Raw genomic sequence first — 20,955 nt, 5'->3', positions numbered from 1 at the left:
TTCATTTTTTTCTCACTTGATCATCGCAGTTGACACTTTAAAGCCGGTGAAGTTCAAAAACACCCCCAAGCTCACAGTCCTTATAATAGATAGAGCCGTGAAAAACAGCAGTAGACTATAGGAGAAGGGTGCAACTGCAGGCCGCAATTCGGGGCATTCCTGCATGTGGGCATTTCTGCCTCTTTACTTCTATTGGTCCATTTTTAAGTTATAATAATAATATAATATGCCATTTAGCAGACGCTTTTATCCAAAGCGACTTACAGTCATGCGTGCATACATGTTTTGTGTATGGGTGGTCCCGGGGATCGAACCCACTACCTTGGCGTTACAAGCGCCGTGCTCTACCAGCTGAGCTACAGAGGACCCCTGCCTCCAGTACATTGGCGGGAGGCAGGGGCGCTCCAGTACAGTAGATGGCGGTAATGCACCGATAAACCCCACAGAAGAAGAAGTCTCTGAGATGTTTCTACAACTTGATTGGAGTCCACCTGTGGTAAATTCAATTGACTGGATGTGATTTGGAAAGGCACACACCTGTCTATATAAGGTCCCACAGTTGACAGTGCATGTCAGATCAAAAACCAAGGCATGAGGTCGAAGGAATTGTCCGTAAAGCGCCGAGACAGGATTGTGTCGAGGCACAGATCTAGGGAAGGGTACCAAAACATTTCTGCAGCATTGAAGGTCCCCAAGAACACAGTGGCCTCCTTCATTCTTAAATGGAAGACGTTTGAAACCACCAAGACTCTTCCTAGAACTGGCCGCCCGGCCAAACTGAGCAATAGGGGGAGAAGGGCCTTGGTCAGGCAGGTGACCAAGAACCCGATGGTCACTCTGACAGAGCTCCAGAGGTCCTCTGTGGAGATGGGAGAACCTTCCAGAAGGACAACCATCTCTGCAGCACTCCACCAATCAGGCCTTTATGGTAGAGTGGCCAGACAGAAGCCACTCCTCAGTGAAAGGCATATGACAGCCCGCTTGAAGTTTGCCAAAAGGCACCTAAAGGACACTCAGACCATGACAAACAAGATTCTCTGGCATGATGAAACCAAGATTGAACTCTGTGGCCTGATGGCCAAGCGTCACGTCTGGAGGAAACCAGGCACCGCTCATCACCTGGCCAAAACCATCCCTACGGTGAAGCATGGTGGTGGCAGCATCATGCTGTGGGGATGTTTTTCAGCGGTAGGGACAGGGAGACTAGTCAGGATGGAGGGAAAGATGAACGGAGCAACGTACAGATAGATCCTTGATGAAAACCTGCTCCAGAGCGCTCAGGACCTCAGACTGGGGCGAAGGTTCATCTTCCAACAGGACAACGACCCTAAGCACACAGCCAAGACAACGCAGGAGTGGCTTCGGGACAAGTCTCTGAATGTCCTTGAGTGGCCCAGCCAGAACCCGGACTTGAACCCGATCTAACATCTCTGGAGAGACCTGAAAATAGCTGTGCAGCGACGCTCCCCATCCAATCTGACAGCTTGAGAGGATCTGCAGAAAATAATAGGAGAAACTCCCCAAATAGAGGTGTGCCAAGCTTGTAGCGTCATACCAAAGAAGACTTGAGGCTGTAATCGCTGCTAAAGGTGCTTCAACAAAGTACTGTGTAAAGGGTCTGAATACTTATGTAAATGTGATATTTAAGTTTTTTGTTTTTATTAATTCTACATTCATGCAGGAACCAATGGGATACTCAAGGGGAGGTGTTCATGAAGGAACCAATGGGATGCAGTCCATGCAGGAACGCCCCGAATTGCGGGCTGCAGTTGCACACTATTGGACTATAGGCCTACTGGGCTGAATGTAGAATTTACTGAATGGATATATACCTGAGGTGTGGGGGAGTTTACAAAGACCAAAGTCCCGCCTCCCGATTAATCATTGGTGAGGTAGAGGAGGGGAATCGTATTCATTTATGGGCTGAAGAGAGGTGGTAGATTAATGGACTTTTCCATGTTTGTTTTTTTCAAAATGTTATGACGATATTTATTTCACATTAGCCTGCAAGTTGTTTCGTGACATTGATTACTCCTGATTAACTTTTGAGCATCCCGTGTCGTTACAGTCCGTCGTGTTTTGCTCCCGCTGACTGGCAATGTATGGTAGTAGGCTATGGCTTTCTGATGTAACTGCAGCTATTGGAGTTGGTGGATCAGAAAATTAAGTTCGAGAGTGCGTTTTGACATTTTACCGACAATTCCGAGGAGTAGGCTACCCGCTATGGAGAGTGAAACGAACGGTAACATCTCGATCACTTCCCAACTTCACCTGAACAGCACCAATGCGAATGACAGGTAGGGTCCTAACGGTTGTGACATTTCCTTGTATGAATTATGTTGTTGCATTGACGAGTATCATACATTTATTTGTCGCCGACTTATCTGTGATGAAAGCTTGTAATGATCAAACAATTTTTGGCAATGAAAAGTTATACAGCATCTGTCATGATGTTGTGCATCAGGTGACAACGTCATGGCATGACAATAATTAACCAGGTGGGCTTTTAGTGTAGGCCAATCAGCTGGCTTTAACTTTACACTGTCTATGTCACTAAGTTTACATTTACCAGCTGAATTGCCATTAAGTACACAATTGTGAAACATCTACCTTTTGTTTTATTGCATGGTATGTATTTTTGGGGTGTTTGAACTTCTCTCTCCAGATCTTCCTTCTTTTGGCTTGGTTTTTGATATGCAGTTTCATTCTCTAGGGTTGTAATTTAACACGGGTTGATTGAACATCATGTCATCTAGTCCAGGTTATTGTAGCTAAGGCTTGGCCAATGTCAAGTCATCTGACTATCACTATGCTATAAGTTCCAAGCTTTTAACCCACACTGGCATCCCTCTGTGATCAATGCAGTCTACTGGGTCTAGAATGTGGGTCATATACAGTGAGGGGAAAAAAGTATTTGATCCCCTGCTGATTTTGTAAGTTTGCCCACTGACAAAGAAATGATCAGTCTATAATTTTAATGGTAGGTTTATTTGAACAGTGAGAGACAGAATAACAACAAAAAAATCCAGAAAAACCCATATCAAAAATGTTATAAATTGATTTGCATTTTAATGAGGGAAATAACTATTTGACCCCCTCTCAATCAGAAAGATTTCTGGCTCGCAGGTGTCTTTTATACAGGTAACGAGCTGAGATTAGGAGCACACTCTTAAAGGAAGTGCTCCTAATCTCAGTTTGTTACCTGTATAAAAGACACCTGTCCACACAAGCAATCAATCAATCAGATTCCAAACTCTCCACCATGGCCAAGACCAAAGAGCTCTCCAAGGATGTCAGGGACAAGATTGTAGACCTACACAAGGCTGGAATGGGCTATAAGACCATCGCCAAGCAGCTTGGTGAGAAGGTGACAACAGTTGGTGCGATTATTCGCAAATGGAAGAAACACAAAATAACTGTCAATCTCCCTCGGCCTGGGGCTCCATGGAGTTGCAATGATCATGAGAACAGTGAGGAATCAGCCCAGAACTACACGGGATGATCTTGTCAATGATCTCGAGGCAGCTGGGACCATAGTCACCAAGAAAACAATTGGTAACACACTACGCCGTGAAGGACTGAAATCCTGCAGCGCCCGCAAGGTCCCCCTGCTCAAGAAAGTACATATACAGTGCCGTCTGAAGTTTGCCAATGAACATCTGAATGATTTAGAGGAGAACTGGGTGAAAGTGTTGTGGTCAGATGAGACCAAAATCGAGCTATTTGGCATCAACTCAACTCGCCGTGTTTGGAGGAGGAGGAATGCTGCCTATGACCCCAAGAACACCATCCCCACCGTCAAACATGGAGGTGGAAACATTATGCTTTGGGGGTGTTTTTCTGCTAAGGGGACAGGACAACTTCACCGCATCAAAGGGACGATGGACGGGGCCATGTACCGTCTAATCTTGGGTGAGAACCTCCTTCCCTCAGCCAGGGCATTGAAAATGGGACGTGGATGGGTATTCCAGCATGACAATGACCCAAAACACACGGCCAAGGCAACAAAGGAGTGGCTCAAGAAAAGCACATTAAGGTCCTGGAGTGGCCTAGCTAGTCTCCAGACCTTAATCCCATAGAACGTCTGTGGAGGGAGCTGAAGGTTCGAGTTGCCAAACGTCAGGCTCGAAACTTTAATGACTTGGAGAAGATCTGCAAAGAGGAGTGGGACAAAATCCCTCCTGAGATGTGTGCAAACCTGGTGGCCAACTACAAGAAACGTCTGACCTCTGTGATTGCCAACAAGGGTTTTGCCACCAAGTACTAAGTCATGTTTTGCAGAGGGGTCAAATACTTATTTCCCTCATTAAAATGCTAATCAATTTATAACATTTTTGACATGCGTTTTTCTGGAATTTTGTTGTTGTTATTCTGTGTCTCACTGTTCAAATAAACCTACCATTAAAATTATAGACTGATCATGTCTTTGTCAGTAGGCAAACGTACAAAATCAGCAGGGGATCAAATATTTTTTTCCCTCACTGTAGATCCATCGTTTTTTTCTGTGTGTGTTCTCAGACTGACCCTGCATTATCTCTCTAGGGTGGACTCATATGGGTTTGAGATGCCTGAGGGTTATGAGTCCTATGAGGAGATGATGGCTGAGTATGTAGCCGTGCTCACCAGAAGGTCCACCAAGTGGTCCAAACTCCTACAGGGGAAAGTCCACATGGAGAAGAACCTGAAGGGTGTGATGCATGCACACACACACATACACAGAGAGAGGGAAAAACACACAACACATACACATATTGAATAATGATTTGCATTCTATATTTGCATTATGAGTTTTGACTGTAGTCATGGTTTCGGTGCTCTTAGTGAAGCGGTACGTGCGTAAGGGTGTGCCCAACGAGCACCGAGCCCAGATCTGGATGGCAGCCAGCGGTGCCCAGGAGCAGCTGGAAAAGAACCCAGGGTACTACCACTCTCTGCTTGGCACCGAGCAGCAGCACGATGCCAAGCTGGAGGAGACCGTCAGGATAGGTACTTTAAGCCCATTGTATTCACCTCTACTAAACTCCCCCCACCTGCCGTGGATGCACCTGGGTTGCAATATAAAATGTTTTATGGGCGAATCCACGCCAGCGCAGGCGGAAAATATTGCAGCTATCTCTGATTGTTCTGACAATTGTTAAACAGGAATTTCATTGGTAGTAAGGATGTTTAACATGCATTTTACATTTGTATCACAAATGTAATGATGAAATTGGGCCATTTTAGGCCCTTTTTAGACCTATACATGCCTCCTCTAAGACCCTATGTTCAGTGAACCATAAATTATACAGGAAACATCTTGTTATTATACTCCTTATAGTGTGCTCTCAGATATGGAGTATGTCTTGATGATGAAATACACATTTTCACATTAATTTATTCAACATGGTACATTTAATGATATGACCTATTTTATACATTGCAATTTACATTATAGGTCATTAACCAATCACAGCCCTCCTTTAAGATTGCAATTTCAGCAAGTCACCAGCAGATGGAGTTCCCTTTGAATCCATTTTCCCATTCACTGTGTTGGTGGTGCTCATAAAATGTATCATACCTTCAGAATTAGCAGAGAGCCCACTCTGGAAATGTGATGTACTTGTAGAGTATATTGTTCCAAACAATCTGTCTTAAAATGAACAAAAAGGGTAGTTTTTAGATATTATTATTATTATTATTATTCATATTTTTAATATTTAATAAATGAATGTGAAATTTTTTATTTCATAATCAAGACATACTCCATATTTTAGAGCACTCTATAAGGAGTATAATGACACCAAGATGTCTATATCAAGTACGGGTCACAGATCATAGGATCTAACAGGAGACATGTATAGGTTAAAAAGGGTCTGAAATTGCCACTTTCATCATGATCTAAAAAAAATTGTTTGTGATAAATGTAAAAATAATTTCAAACATCCTTCCTTCCAATGGAGTTTCTATGTGAGAATTTTCAGAACAATCTGAGATACCAAAAATATTTTCTGCTCCTGCTGGCGTGGAATCGCTCTATAGCGTTTTGCAACAGAAATTAGCGCTTAAAGGACATGTCCAGGTTGTCCCTCCCTATTATGGTCCATTTTCTTCCATTTGGTGTCTAATGAACGAGACCCTGATGCTTCCTTTACGATGATTGGCTGATGGTTGAGTGCCCTGTCTCGGCAGACATGCACAGGACGTTCCCTGACAACGTGCAGTTCCGGAACAGCTCAGAGCCCTGTCTGCAGAAGGCCCTGTACAACGTGCTGCTGGCGTATGGACACCACAACCAGGCTGTGGGATACTGCCAGGTACTGGGCCTTATAGATACTATAAATCATCTGTTGGATGGATTTCACCAGTCTCCTGTGTCTGTCTTGCTTACCTTTGTTTACCTAACATGTGTACAGTACGTCTACTGTCGCCTCTTCTGTGTGTACCTGTTCTGTCTGCCTGTGGCTGTAATAACTGCCTATACCTCACCTGTCCTCTAAAGTGTGTGCATTGTGGGTACATACCATGTGTGCACAGGTTTCTGTGTGTGTGAAGGGAGTTATTGTTTCTTTCTCTATTCTAGGGTATGAACTTCATTGCAGGCTACCTCATCATCATCACTAAGGATGAAGAGAAGTCCTTCTGGCTCATGGACTCTTTGTTGGGAAGAATACTCTCCGGTTAGTCCCACACACTCCTGTTGTGTCTGTCTGTCTGGTTGTGTGAGAGGATATGTGTGGTGAAGTTTGCATAGTCATAGTAGTAGACCAATTTGTTTGTTGAGGATTCTCCCTTCTGTGTATTTTGGGAGCTGCTTCTGGAATAGCACCATGGTCACGTGGCTTGTGGTAAGACTGTGTTTGTTGTTGGTATGTCAAGCTCACATTACGAGATGAGCAAACGCAGGATGTATCTTAGGTTCCAGGATATATACCATCTATGTACACACACACACAACCTCTTGTCGCACACTGAACTGAATTAACCTGAGCTGTCCTTGTTGTGTTGTAGACTACTACAGCCCGGCCATGCTGGGGTTGAAGACAGACCAGGAGGTGTTGGGCGAGCTGGTGAGGGTCAAAGCCCCGGCTGTGTGCCAGGCCATGGCCCAACACAATGTCATGTGGACCCTGGTGGTCTCCCGATGGTTCATCTGCCTCTACATCGATGTCCTGCCTGTAGAGGTGAAGCGGATTGGGGTAGTGTGTGATGTGTTGGTAAAGTCTGGGTCTAATTATTATATTTTGTCTTTTTCTTTCGCTCAGACGGTTCTGCGGATCTGGGACTGCCTGTTCTACGAGGGTTCTAAGATCCTGTTCCGCGTGGCCCTGACTCTGATCCGCCACCACCAGGCTGAGATCGTGCAGGCCCGCTCCATGGTCGAGCTGTGTGAGCGCTTCAAACTGATCACCCAGGGAGCCTTCACAAACGACTGCCACACCTTCATGCAGGTAAGCTACTCCAGAAGAGAAGTAACCATAGGCAAAGATCTAGGATCTGTTCACCATATAAAAATACTAACCTTAAAGGTCCAATGCAGCCATTTCTATCTCAATATCAAATCATTTCTTACTGTGATTGTTTTAAATTAAAATTGTCAAAAAGAAACAAATAGCTTCTCAAACAATAATTTTGCTCGGACTGTCTGGGAGTGGTCTGAGTGGGGAGGGGAAAACTGAAAACCAGCTGTTATTGGCAGAGAGGTTTGGAACTCTCTTTCTTATTGGTCTGTTAACTAATTTACCACCTGGTGATGTCACCAGGCATGCCAAAACGCCATCCCACCAAAACAGGCTGAAATTTCAGGTGGTCTATTCAAACAGCTCTTACACGAAAAGGGCATTATCATAATTTTCAGTTTTATTCCAACCTCATAGTGTGGAAATATATTTTAAAAAACACATGTTCGACTGCACTGGGCATTTAACAAAAAGCACATCTCAATAGGTGGTCTAGGTATGACATGGCACAAGTGGGTGGGAGGGCCCTGACCTCTATTGCTCCTCTATTGTTCCCACAAGCAAGGGGGAGGCAGATGAGAGTTAACGCATCAGACCAACTCCTTGAATAGCCAACTCTTGAAGTTTGTCTAAAACAGGGGTTCCCAAACGTTTTCACTCAGGCCCCCTTCCAGCATTGGGGAACATCTTGCGCCCGCCACATCTATTTCTATGGGCACAAGCACTGTTCATGACGCAAACTGTTCACACCCCTCTTGTTGTTGGAGAGAATATTTTCAGTTTTAAAGCTAATTTTCTTGCGACTCTATAGATTTTGCCATGTCTAATGTGTTTTCATGTGATATTTGAGTGACTGAAACGTTACAACAATCTATGGGCTAAAAAAACTAGCTCAAATGTTAGCTGACATGGGCTTGTTGATCTGGACATTTCTGATGAGTTATAAATAGCTCTCTAAGGTATGCAATGACTGACATGACAAGAGGGAAACTGATGATGCACTATCCAATTTCAAAATTGCACCTTGTGCATTCCCCACAGTTTGGGAACCACTGATCTAAAAAACCATTTTTACCCTTAAGTGTGTGTACATTACGATTTATATTTGGGATATTGTTTTTCAACAGGAAAAGGTCAAAAATAGCTGAAGTGCGTCTTTAACCATGAGTAAGGAAATGCAAAAGAGACTTTAGATCAGCATCTATGGACAACTTCACCAGTGAACTCTGGTCCACAAACAGTTTACAAATGCCTTTCTCCTTTTCCTGATATTGACAGGAAATCTTCAGGGAACCAGGAAGTCTCTCCATGGCAACCATCACTAAACTAAGGGAGACATGCCGAGAACGCATAGTGGCTGAGATGTCCAGACTCCGCCCTTGACCACTCCTCCACCACTAATAACCTCTCTAAGGCAATCACCCTGTAGTTATCCTGGGCTTGTTCCAGGTCATCTTCATTGCGCTACACAGATTATCAGATCTAACAACATCTGGAGAAATGTTTAATATCTCAGGAACCATTATAAATATGATGACATGGCAATCACTCTTCTGAGATTGTAGTACCCCCATCTAGCCAAATATTATTCTTTGTGTTGTAAAAAGCATTAAACAGTAATTCTGTACTTTTTGCACTTTTCCTGTGGTCCTATGTAGTCCAATTCTCCCCAAAGTGTACCATCTTCAACTCCGGAATTACCTGGGGAGAAAGATGTGGTGAAAACTCTCAAGCCCATACTTACACCATCCCAATGCTTTAAAATCCATGATGGAGAGTGAGCAAGTGCACACTTATGCCCGAATCCTAACTTGAAGTGTGCATGTAAGTTTGTGCAATCATTTTGCATTGACATCAATGAATGATTTACGCAATATGTGTGTGCGATCATACCTCAAGTTCGAATTTGACTGGCTTAAAGGGTAGGGAATTGGACCGAAGTCTTTCTCGGCTCTATTTGCAACAAATGGCTGCTCTCTCACTGTTACCTTTAATTGCAAGTTAATTACTGTCGATTAAAAGTGAGAATTTAAGCAAAATGTATCACGTAGCCTATCACTTTGTTCTCCAAGCTTAGCGATTTGTGTTCCCAAATACAAGCAATCTTGAATAGAACCAAGGGTTATATCAAACACCACAAGACAAACTGTACATAGAGCTCATTCCTCAGCTCCTTTTTATTGGCCTCCGCTTTTAGAAAACAATTAAAACATTATCTTTAAAACCTTAAGGGCTGGATTCAATCTGTATTGCGGAACAGCCGCATTAAAATGAAGGTAATTTCTGATTGAGTTGACATATGCAGCGCTTAACGTTAATGCAGTCTCCGAACGCAGGAACATTTCAATCTCGCTATGACGCAGATCTGATACAGATTGAATCTAGCCCTAAATCACTACATATGGATATTAACACTTCTAGATGAGGGGTAGAACAAAAATGCACATCATTTTTACTTCCCCCTTTCACTACAAACAATGCATCCTCTATGATCATTCAATAGGCCAGGCAAATCCCCCAAAAATAATGTCCCTAACAAGTCACGCTGTGTAGAGCGAAAAGCTGTGTCCCAAATATCACCCAAATAAGATGTGCACTACATGGGGAATAGGGTGTCTGTCATTTGAGACATATAATATATATATATATATATATATATATATATATATATATATATGAGTGAGAGAAACAATAACATTGGCATAGATCCCATCCTTCTTGTAAGTGGCGAGGCACAGATTCCATTTGGCAAGGGCATTTCAAATTATTTTGGGGTGGCAAAATTCTGTCCTTTCTAAAATGGCGTTGTACTATTGACAGTAACTCCAACTCCCTAAAATTGTTCTAACTATAATAGCCCGAATCCTAACTTAAGAAAACAACCTATAACTGAACTATTCACTCAAATGTCCAGTTACATTTTGAGCTAGTATTCGGCCTTTGTGAACACCATGTAACTTTACTGTAACAACCACTCCCCTTAATATATCTCTGGAAGTACCAACAAAAAAAAGTAGCAAAAAAAATCACTGTGTATTAATAATGTAACTATAATTGGTAGTACCAGTATTCATAAAACCAGGTTTAAGTCACTGCTACGAGGGGAAAAGCACTGGCACATAATACATTTCCTCCACTGTGCCAACATGCTGAGTAACAGCATTTTCATCCATATCATCTTTAGGTTAGGTAGTAACATGGTAGTCAAGTTTCATAACTGCCATTGTACAGTGCACTGAAATTCCAATGTGTAAGTAGAGCATACGCCCACCACGTCCCTTCATTCTAGTGTAGCATGACGCTCGTTCTGTCAATTCAGTTTCAGTTCATTGTTACATTCCCTCTTGCCCCGCAAATGTACTAATCAGACGCAAGGTGGAGATTCCAAGTTATTTAGGGGGTAGGGGCTATAGGGTTGTTTGTGGACTGGGCTAGTGTTACTCTCTGATCACCATAAATTAATGAGTCCCTCTCTCTGCAGACCTCAACTGCTTTACCATCAAATTACCTCAATCCATTCCTAGAGGAACCCAAAGTGCTTTTGTCAGAGACCAGTAAAACGTAAGCATGATAAAATACCATAGGCTACGCAGAGTGAGTGTGGATTATTATTCAGCATATGGTTTGATCACTCCACCACACCATCCCCTCCTGCAATGTTAAGTGACTGTGTCAAGAGTGTTTTGTTATGTCATTACAATCTCTCAGCAGATTCCCTTTTTTTATTATACAGTCCTGAAAGCGCAAATCGACCCCATGAAGGGGAGGAGGTGGCAGCAAGGATTCTAGGGTAAGACCAGTTGACAGGTAGTAATGTCAGATAGTCTGGTACCCGGCGTGGCTCCTCTTCCTGCCGATAAGGTAGGCCACAAGGACAATGAGGACCAGGCTGGCCAGCGCAGCGCCCACGATGATGGGGATCAACATGTCATCCTCATCCAGCTGACACTCCTCCGCTGGAGGGATTGAGAGAGACAGTGAGAGAGGGGGAATGAGATACACCAATGGAGAGAGAAAGAAAATGGTGGAAAAAAAATAAGAGATGGAAAGACAAGAAAAAGCAGAAGTTGACTGAGTGACCATCATTATAATCTAATTATTACTCCAATCTCAGAAATGTGGATAACAACCACCTTCCTAAAATAACACATTTTAAATGGTGACAGTCCCATAGTAACACCCAGTACAGTACCTGCTCCAAACTGGTCCCTGGTTAGGCCGAAGGGCTGCACCTGCAGCTGGAAGGTGTTGAGAGAGAAGTTCACAGCCACAGCCAGAGTCTGCTCTTCATGACACACGTAACTATGCCCCAGGGTACCGCGCAGGTAGTCCAGACTACTGTTACTGGCTGAGAAGGGCTCTGGAGGGACGACAGGGAGAGCGAGATATGTTGAGAAGAAGGGATGGAGGTAGAGAAGGAGGGCGAGGTTATGGGTGGCGTGAGAAAGGGAAGAGAAAACTGAATATAATGGAAAAGAGGATGAAAAGAAAGGAAAGGGAGGGCTGTGAAAAAGGAGAAAGAAAGGATGGGAGAGGCGGATAAGGACAAGAAGAAGTTACAGTAGGACCAGGTGGGGGATGCATTGTGGGAAAGGGAGGATTATAGAGGGGTGTCAACACTGGAAAAACTGCATACATGACAGACTGAGGTTATAAGAGGATAGATGGATCATGTGCATGCATTATTCACTAGATTAAATGCTGCACAGATGATCTGTTGAACTATGGATCCAGACTCACCACTCATGTCCAGCCAGACTGCAGACAGGATCACTCCACTCAGGTGGTACTTACTGGACGTGGCATTCTGCAGACACAAGAGAACCAATGATGACACACAGGATTACAGAGCCAAACCCACTCCATTTAAGCCAGCATGGAACAATCCAAGTCATGAGTGCCTGTTCTCTGCTTGTTCATGAGGCTCCATCTTGTGTTAGTGCGGAAAGGTTTGTACTACTGATACAGAAGACTACCTTATTTATGCATGTACTGATGAGAAAAAGAATAAACCAATCATCATGTAGAGATCAGTAGTCTGCCATCCATCACCTCCATTCCCCCTACACACTACAATCCTGCTGGTAACACCAGGTACCAGGACATTTCCATTCTGTGGGTTTACTCTGCCTGTGTGTGTGTACAGTAAGGGAATGAGTATTTGTATTGTGTGTGTGTGTGTCTCTTTGTCTGTCTGTGTCTGGATGAGGTGAAAGGTACAGCCAAAGAGAGAAAGTAAAGAGAAGCAAAAAAAGGTAAGAGAGCTCTGACCAGGGAGAAAAGGAAGGTGAGGTTGGTTTTCTCCTCATCAGCCATCAGCATCAGGGTGGCACTGTCCGAGTCACATGACCCTGAGCTCTTAGTCACGTTGGGCTGGAGGTTCACCACGTCTTGCACAGTCTGCACACACAGGACAAGACACGGGTTGGTGTGAGAGTGAGTGAGTGCCTAGGCTGCAAGTACGTGCAAGTATGTGTGTCCGTGTGCGTACATTATTGAGAGAGGCAGAGCTGAAGCGGATGTTGAGCTGCAGTCCCATACGGGCCATCAGACAGACGGTCCCGTTGCCATTGGTTACAGTGTAGTTGCCCCTCTCAGGCCGGGCTGGGGGCGCAGGAGGCAGAGCCGTGGTTTGAGGGGCAGCAGCAGTGGGCGGGACATCAGTGGCAGCAAAGCTCTGATGCAACGTGACCGCTGTAATGATGTAACACTAAGTCAATTAAGTCAAACAGCCAATGCCAGTCTACAATCACAGACTCCATGCATGGATAGAAAAAAGATACAGCTCGGTCCGATCCTTAGCTAGCTGGTGGTTAGGTCTCACAGGGTGCATCTCATTAGGCTTGAGTGGCCTCCTCTCCTCTGCCTTATTTGCATAGATGTGAAAGAACTTGACCTCTGCAGGCATTCATCACCATAATGTTGCTTTCACCTATCATGTGTTATCATCAGATAAATGCAGACGAAGGAGAGGAGATGAAGGGAGCCACTTGAGACTATTGAGATGCACCCATTGAGTAGGTCAGTAACCTTGGGGTAATGTTGTGGCTAATTCCTTTAATGGGTTGGCTTAAAACTGGGTGGTAACAACAACAAACAACTCTGGTTCCATTTATTTTGCAGTCACATGAAAATTCCAAAAGCTTTAGTGGGTCACACCACAAAAAGTTTTTTAAAGAACCATTTGAATGAAGAAGCATGTCTGTTCTACTTGGTTCATTTCTACAATACAGTCACTTTCATCATTATTAGCCTCATGTGGCTTCCAAGGCTACATCATTACTGATGCCATCGCTCAAATTCTCTTCGGCTGATGTCCATCTATCTCTCTGTGCACAGAAAAATACTACTGAACACTGTCACTACTACCTTGCTTTTGAACCAAGGTATGAATAAAGGAGGAAAACTTAGCCTAAAATGTCAAAAATATTCAGCAACTCTTGGAGAACAATTTTAGTTGACAGAGCTGGGCGAAATGGACAAAAATCCATATCACGATAAATTGACTGAATCACAATAACGATACATTTTTAACAGTGTGCACCAGTTCCTATTTTTATATTACCCTTAAAACTACTACATTTTAGTCATTTAGCAGACGCTCTTATCCAGAGCGACTTACAGTTAGTGAGTGCATACATTTTCATACTGGTCCCCCGTGGGAAACGAACCCACAACCCTGGCGTTGCAAGCACCATGCTCTACCAACTGAGCTACACAGACACCTACTACTACTACTTTAAATGTTGTGGCTATCAACTGTGCTGTTGGCAATAGCCCATATTAGCAGATTTAGTCATATCCATGGTTACCTATTTACTTATGGCCCTGCCTACAGCGAAATACTTGTATTTATTTATTATATGAGCAAAAAAATATTCCACCTTATTTGGAACGGCAAGCCAGATAAAATTAAACAGGCCTATTTATATAATGAATATGGAGGGCAGAAATGATTAAATATTAAAGTATTGGACCTCTCACTAAACGCTTCAGTCATACAAAAGCTATACTTAAATCTGAACTGGTTCTCTAGCAGATTAGTAAGAATGGATCACCCAGTGTTCAAGAATGGTCTTTTTCCCTTCATTGTAGATTACAACCTCTCACTTTCGGTTATTTGAAAATGAAATAATCTCCAAAATATCGCTATTTTTAAAACAACCATAGAAAGCTGGTTGCAATTTCAGTTTAATCTAGCAGAAAAGAGAACAAATATTATGGTTAAACTCAAATATACTAATCGATAAAAATACAAAATAAACATCCAGTACCAGTCAAAAGTTTGGATACACCTACTCGTTCAAGGGTTTTTCTTTATTTTTTTGCTATTTTCTACATTATAGAATAATAGTGAAGACATCAAAACTATGAAATAACAATAATGGAATCATGTAGGAACCAAAAACATGTTAAACAAATCAAAATATATTAGAGATTCTTCAAAGTAGCCACCCTTTGCCTTGATGACCGCTTTGCACACGCTTGGCATTCTCTCAACCAGCTTCATGAGGTAGTCACCTGGAATGCATTTCAATTAACAGGTGTGCCTTCTTAAAAGTTCATTTGTGGAATGTATTTCCTTCTTAATGCGTTTGAACCAATCAGTTGTGTTGTGACAAGGTAGGGAGGGTATACAGAAGATAGCCCTATTTGGTAAAAGACCAAGTCCATATTATGGCAAGAACAGCTCGAATAAGCAAAGAGAAACGACAGTCCATCACTACTTTAAGACATGAAGATCAGTCAATCTGGAAAATGTCAAGAACTTTGGAAGTTTCTTCAAGTGCAGTCGCAAAAACCATTAAGCGCTACGATGAAACTGGCTCTCATGAGGACCGCCACAGGAAAGGAAGACCCAGAGTTACATCTGCTGCAGAGGATAAATTCATTAGGAGTTAACTGCAAAATTAAGGCAGTTATACATTTTAAAAACATAACACATTCATAATAGATTTCACAACATATTAAGTGTGTGCCCTCAGGCCTCTACTCTACCACATATCTATAATACAAAATCTATGTGTACATGTGTGTATAGTGCTTATGTTATTGTGTGTTTGTATGCATGTGTCTATGTTTGTGTTGCTTCAAAGTTCCCGCTGTTCCATTAGGTGTATTTGTATCTGTTTTTTAAATCTAATTTTACTACTGGCACGAGTAACTTGATGTGGAATAGAGTTCCATGTAGCCATGGCTCTATGTAGTACTGTGCGCCTCCCATAGTCTGTTCTGGACTTGGGGACTGTGAAGAGACCTCTGGTGGCATGTCTTGTGGGGTATGCATGGGTGTCCGAGCTGTGCGCCAGTAGTTCAAATAGACAGCTCGGTTCATTCAACATGTAATACAAGTAGTCACAAATACAAGTAGTGATGAAGTCAATCTCTCCTCCACTTTGAGCCAGGAGAGATTGACATGCATATTATTAATGTTAGCTCTCTGTGTACATCCAAGGGCCAGCCGTGCTGCCCTGTTCTGAGCCAATTGCAATTTTCCAAAGTACCTCTGTGGCACCTGACCACATGATTGTGGTCAGGTGCGACAAAACTAGGGCATGTAGGACCTGCCTTGTTGATAGTGCTGTTAAGAATGCAGAGCAGCGCTTTATTATAGACAGACTTCTCCCCATCCTAGCTACTGTTGTATCAATTTGTTTTGACCATGACAGTTTACAATCCAGGGTTGCTCCAAGCAATTTAGTCTCCTCAACTTGCTCAATTTCCACATTATTCATTACAAGATTTAGTTGAGGTTTAGGGTTTAGTAAATTGATTTGTCCCAGATACAATGCTTTTAGTTTTTGAAAGATTTAGGACTAACTTATTCCTTGCCACCCATTCTGAAACTGACTGTTCAGAAGAGACTGCATGAACCAGGCCTTCATGGTCGAATTGCTGCAAAGAAACCACTACTAAAGGACACCAATAATAAGAAGAAGAGACTTGCTTGGGCCAAGAAACACGAGCGCAATGGACATTAGACCGGTGGAAATCTGTGCTTTGGTCTGATGAGTCCAAATTTGAGATTTTTGGTTCCAACCACCGTGTCTTTGTGAGACGCATATTAGGTGAACGGATGATCTCTGCATGTGTGGTTCCCATCGTGAAGCATGGAGGAGGAGATGTGATGGTGCTTTGCTGGTGACACTGATTTATTTAGAATTCAAGGCACACTTAACCAGCATGGCTACCACAGCATTCTGCAGCGATACGCCATCCCATCTGGTTTGCGATTAGTGGGACTATCATTTGTTTTTCAACAGGACATTGACCCAAAACACACCTCCAGGCTGTGTAAGGGCTATTTGACCAAGGAGAGTGATGAGTGCTGCATCAGATGACCTGGCCTCCACAAATCACCCGACCACAACCCAATTGAGATGGTTTGGGATGAGTTGGACCACAGAGTGAAGGAAAAGCAGTCAACAAGTGCTCAGTATATGTGGGAACTCCTTCAACACTGTTGCAAAAACGTTCCTCATGAAGCTGGTTGAGAGAATGCCAAGAGTGTGCAAAGCTGTCATCAATGATGTCGCTCTTGCTGCTGGTGACTCTCAGATCCACCTCTACGCAGACGACACCATTTTGTATACATCTGGCCCTTCATTGGACACTGTGTTAACAAACCTCCAAACGAGCTTCAATGCCATACAACAATCCTTCAGTAGCCTTCAACTGCTCTTAAACACTAGTAAAACTAAATGCATGCTTTTCAATCGAACGCTGCTAGCACCCGCCCACCCGACTAGAATCACCACTCTCGACGGGTCTGACCTAGAGTATGTGGACAACTACAAATATCTAGGTGTCTGGTTAGACTGTAAACTCAACTTCCAGACTCACATAAATAATCTCCAATCCAAAGTTAAATCTAGAATCGGCTTCCTATTTCGCAACAAAGCCTCCTTCACTCATGCTGCCAAACATGCCCTCGTAAAACTGACTATCCTACCGATCCTTGACTTCGGCGATGTCATTTACAAAATAGCCTCCAACACTCTACTCAGCAAATTGGATGTAGTCTATCACAGTGCCATCCATTTTGTCTCCAAAGCCCCATACACTACCCACCACTGTGACCTGTACGCTCTTGTTGGCTGGTCCTCACTACATGTTCGTCGTCAAACCCACTGGCTCCAGGCCATCTATAAATCACTGCTAGGCAAATCCCCGCCTTATCTTAGCTCATTGGTCACCATAGCAGCACCCACCCGTAGTCTGCGCTCCAGCAGGTATATCTCACTGGTCATTCCCAAAGCCAACACCTCCTTTGGCCGCCATTCCTTCCAGTTCTCTGCTGCCAATGACTGGAACGAATTGCAAAAATCTCTGAAGCTGGAGACTCTTATCTCCCTCAATAACTTTAAGCATCAGTTGTCAGAGCACCTTACCGATCACTGCACCTGTACACAGCCCATCTGAAATTAGCCCACCCAACTACCTCATCCCTATATTGTTATTTATTTTGCTCTTTTGCACCCCAGTATCTCTATTTGCACATAATCTCTTGCACATCTAGCATTCCAGTGTTAATACTATTGTAATTATTCTGCACTATAGCCTATTTATTGCCTTACCTCCATAACTTGCTACATTTGCACACACTGTATATATATTTTCTGTTGTATTTCTGACTTTATGTTTTTTTTTTACCCCATATGTAACTCTGTGTTGTTTTTATTGCACTACTTTGCTTTATCTTGGCCAGGTCGCAGTTGTAAATGAGAACCTGTTCTCAACTGGCTTACCTGGTTAAATAAAGGTGAAATAAAAAAAATAAAAATAAACTTTGAAAAATCTCAAATATAAAATATATTTTGATTTGTTTAACACTTTTTTGGCTACTACATGATTCCATATGTGTTATTTCATAGTTTTGATGTCTTCACTATTATTCTACAATGTAGAAAATAGTACAAATAAAGAAAAACCCTTGAATGAGTAGGTGTGTCCAAACTTTTGACTGGTACTGTATTATTAATTTTTTTAACAATATTATATTTGTAAATGATGTAATAAATAGGAGTGGTGGAGTTGTCACACATGCAGTTAACAAAAATATATGGGAATATCTGCTCTATCCAAAATTACAACCAACTGATTGCAGCATTACTGCAAAGATTGAGGAGGCAAGTGGAAGGGGTAGAAGTAAGGAACTTGTCTGTCGGCCCTGCATTAAAGACAAAAATTGATAAAAGAAAATTGTGATAAATAAGAAAGTATACAAGTTTAATTTAAGGCCAAACAATGGACAGCTGCGCCATACAGCTTTTAAAATGGTTGGGAAGAGATTTGCGACGTACTGATTCCATAGTTTATGAGCTGATACACAAAACGACGCTGGATTCAAAACGTAGAGTTTTTCAAATTTAAAATTATGATACAAAATTCTTGCAACCAATAGAATGATACATATATGGGGGATACAACCATCCCAGCTCTACAGATTTAGCTGCGAAGAGACAGAATCATTAGATCACTTGTTTTGGTACTGCCCTTATGTAGCTTGTTTTTGGTTGCAGGTTCAGGAATGGCTGAAGAATTGCAACATTTACCTGGAGCTAACTCTGCAAATAGCACTGCTGGGTGACTTGAAAAGCCATAGTCAATCAATCAATAAAATAATACTCTTAGCAAAAAAATGTATCTTTAATTTACAATCTATAAAAACTATGAGAATAGAAAGGTTCAGAACTTTGGTGAAACATCACCGTTGGAAAAAATATATGGCAATTAGAAATCAAAGCTGGATGGTTTTCAGAGATAGATGGGTGGGGTTGAGGGTAACTAAAAAATAAAAATAAATAAAAAATGGAATAGTGTAAAATGTATGTATAAGCTGGAAGTAGAAGCCTAAGTATTGTTGGCCATTAGTTTAATCAAATTAGGGGAGGGGTCGTAGGGTTAGGGGAAAATAATAAAGGAAAATATATTTAATACAACATATATTTATTTAAAATATAGCCTATACTTACCAAAACAAAATATATGGGCGATTGGAAATGATGCAGACAATTACATTGATAGAAGCCACAAGCTGCATTATTAAAGCTGACCTACTCCCTAAGAAAAAAATAAAGTTAAAGCTACTTTATCGTTATTATTGATATCAGTAAAATGTCCTCGATAAATCATTGGTTCGTCTGTATCGATCACTTTCGGTTTATCATCCCAGACAATATATTTTAATGATCAAACAATCAGTTCCATTGTATCACTGATCTGTTTTCCCCTTTGTCTCTCTTATTACCTCTGTCTATCAATTTCCCCAATATCTTGATATGATCTTAGTTGGCTGTACCCATTTAAGTCACATATAGGCCCAGTTTGTCCTACAATGAGAAGATTACAAAGGACAGGCTGTACGAATGTTATTGAGATCTAATACCTTGGCCTTTTACAGCGCATGACCACCAGCTTCTATCCCAAAGCACATTACTAAATAGGTTACTTGCCAAGAAACAAGCAGAGAATGTAATAAACAAAACAACTATGAGTGCAGTGACACATCAATAATGATACAGGCCATAATGTCTACAGTTTATTTTATTTTTATCACTAGGCACAGCACTTTTGAATCACGTGAGGTGCCCATTGACACAAAAGCGCACATGTACCGCTTGACTTTGTCATGCACGAGCGCCACTAAGCAAGAAAAACAACTCAGTATGGCCCCGCATCGACCTGTAACCTAGGGCAATGCAAGTCGTAGCGCAAACGAAGAACCAGCTTTACATTAACCAGCAAACGAGGTTAAAATAAGTTAGAGGACAGAATTCTGGTGTATTCTCTTGTAGTTAGATTCATTGTATTTATTGTGCCCATCTAGCATCTATACTCACCTAAAAACGCGATGAACGCCAGGGACAAGAGTTGTTTGCAGCTATGTTGTTTCATATTTTTGTTCGGTTTTTTGCCAATGCGAATCACAACAACATGCACACGACACAGAGACAGGAATGCAGGACGGTCAGTGAGCTAGCTTTGCTAAAAACAACGCAAACCCACTGCTCGTGCTCTCTCTTTACTGCCGCGAGCCAGAATACTCTGGAAACAAATCTTCGGAAATAATTATTTTCCCTTTGATGTTCTCTTTTTGCTTTAGTTAGTGCCGATTAAATTCACGTTCGTGGTGTTCGGACCGTCACACACCACGGATAATTTCTGCTCTGCAGTGCAGAAATTACAACCCGTCCTGTAACGGAGAGTTTAAGAACCGCCCAGAATAATCACGTGACGTGGGTAGTGATTCATGTTGACGTTCAACAGCTGTGGAGTTACAGATGTGAAGTTGGATACAATGTTGCACTGGAGATGTAATGTTGGAAGTGACGTGTCTGTATTTGGTATTTTGGTCAAGGTAGTTGCCTCATTGTAATAACAATGATACCGTTTTCTCCATACAGGCTTTTTTTCTAAAAAGAAAAGAAGGAAAAAAAGAAGAGCATATTCGTTTTGAAACCAGCTGCAAACATAAAATGTGGCCCATAGGCCTACTCCATCACTCTCTTCACTCATG

The 20,955-nt window shown here is 42.3% G+C and overlaps 2 protein-coding genes across 2 annotated transcripts; one reads left to right on the top strand and one right to left on the bottom strand.

The window, feature by feature from the left end:
• Nucleotides 1–1,609: 1,609 nt before the first annotated feature.
• LOC311128914 (growth hormone-regulated TBC protein 1-A-like) lies at nucleotides 1,610–9,068 on the top strand. The gene is made up of 8 exons (XM_084161149.1): nucleotides 1,610–2,297; nucleotides 4,543–4,688; nucleotides 4,822–4,986; nucleotides 6,169–6,293; nucleotides 6,560–6,656; nucleotides 6,988–7,160; nucleotides 7,242–7,427; nucleotides 8,715–9,068. Exons 1-8 carry the CDS (start codon nucleotides 2,224–2,226, stop codon nucleotides 8,817–8,819), a joined length of 1,071 nt encoding a protein of 356 aa, XP_084017275.1. The 5' UTR covers nucleotides 1,610–2,223; the 3' UTR covers nucleotides 8,820–9,068.
• A 1,958-nt stretch (nucleotides 9,069–11,026) lies between these two features.
• On the bottom strand, nucleotides 11,027–20,607 carry LOC311128915 (lysosome-associated membrane glycoprotein 1-like). The gene is made up of 6 exons (XM_084161150.1): nucleotides 20,279–20,607; nucleotides 12,928–13,130; nucleotides 12,708–12,836; nucleotides 12,177–12,243; nucleotides 11,629–11,796; nucleotides 11,027–11,392 (listed from the first exon to the last, which is right to left on the bottom strand). Exons 1-6 carry the CDS (start codon nucleotides 20,331–20,333, stop codon nucleotides 11,253–11,255), a joined length of 762 nt encoding a protein of 253 aa, XP_084017276.1. The 5' UTR covers nucleotides 20,334–20,607; the 3' UTR covers nucleotides 11,027–11,252.
• Nucleotides 20,608–20,955: the final 348 nt, after the last annotated feature.

The sequence above is a fragment of the Coregonus lavaretus genome (assembly GCF_964263955.1).
Source record: "Coregonus lavaretus genome assembly, chromosome: 5".
Taxonomy (NCBI): domain Eukaryota; kingdom Metazoa; phylum Chordata; class Actinopteri; order Salmoniformes; family Salmonidae; genus Coregonus; species Coregonus lavaretus.
Note: the sequence above shows the minus strand (reverse complement) of the source record. Positions and strands in the feature narration are given on the sequence as shown.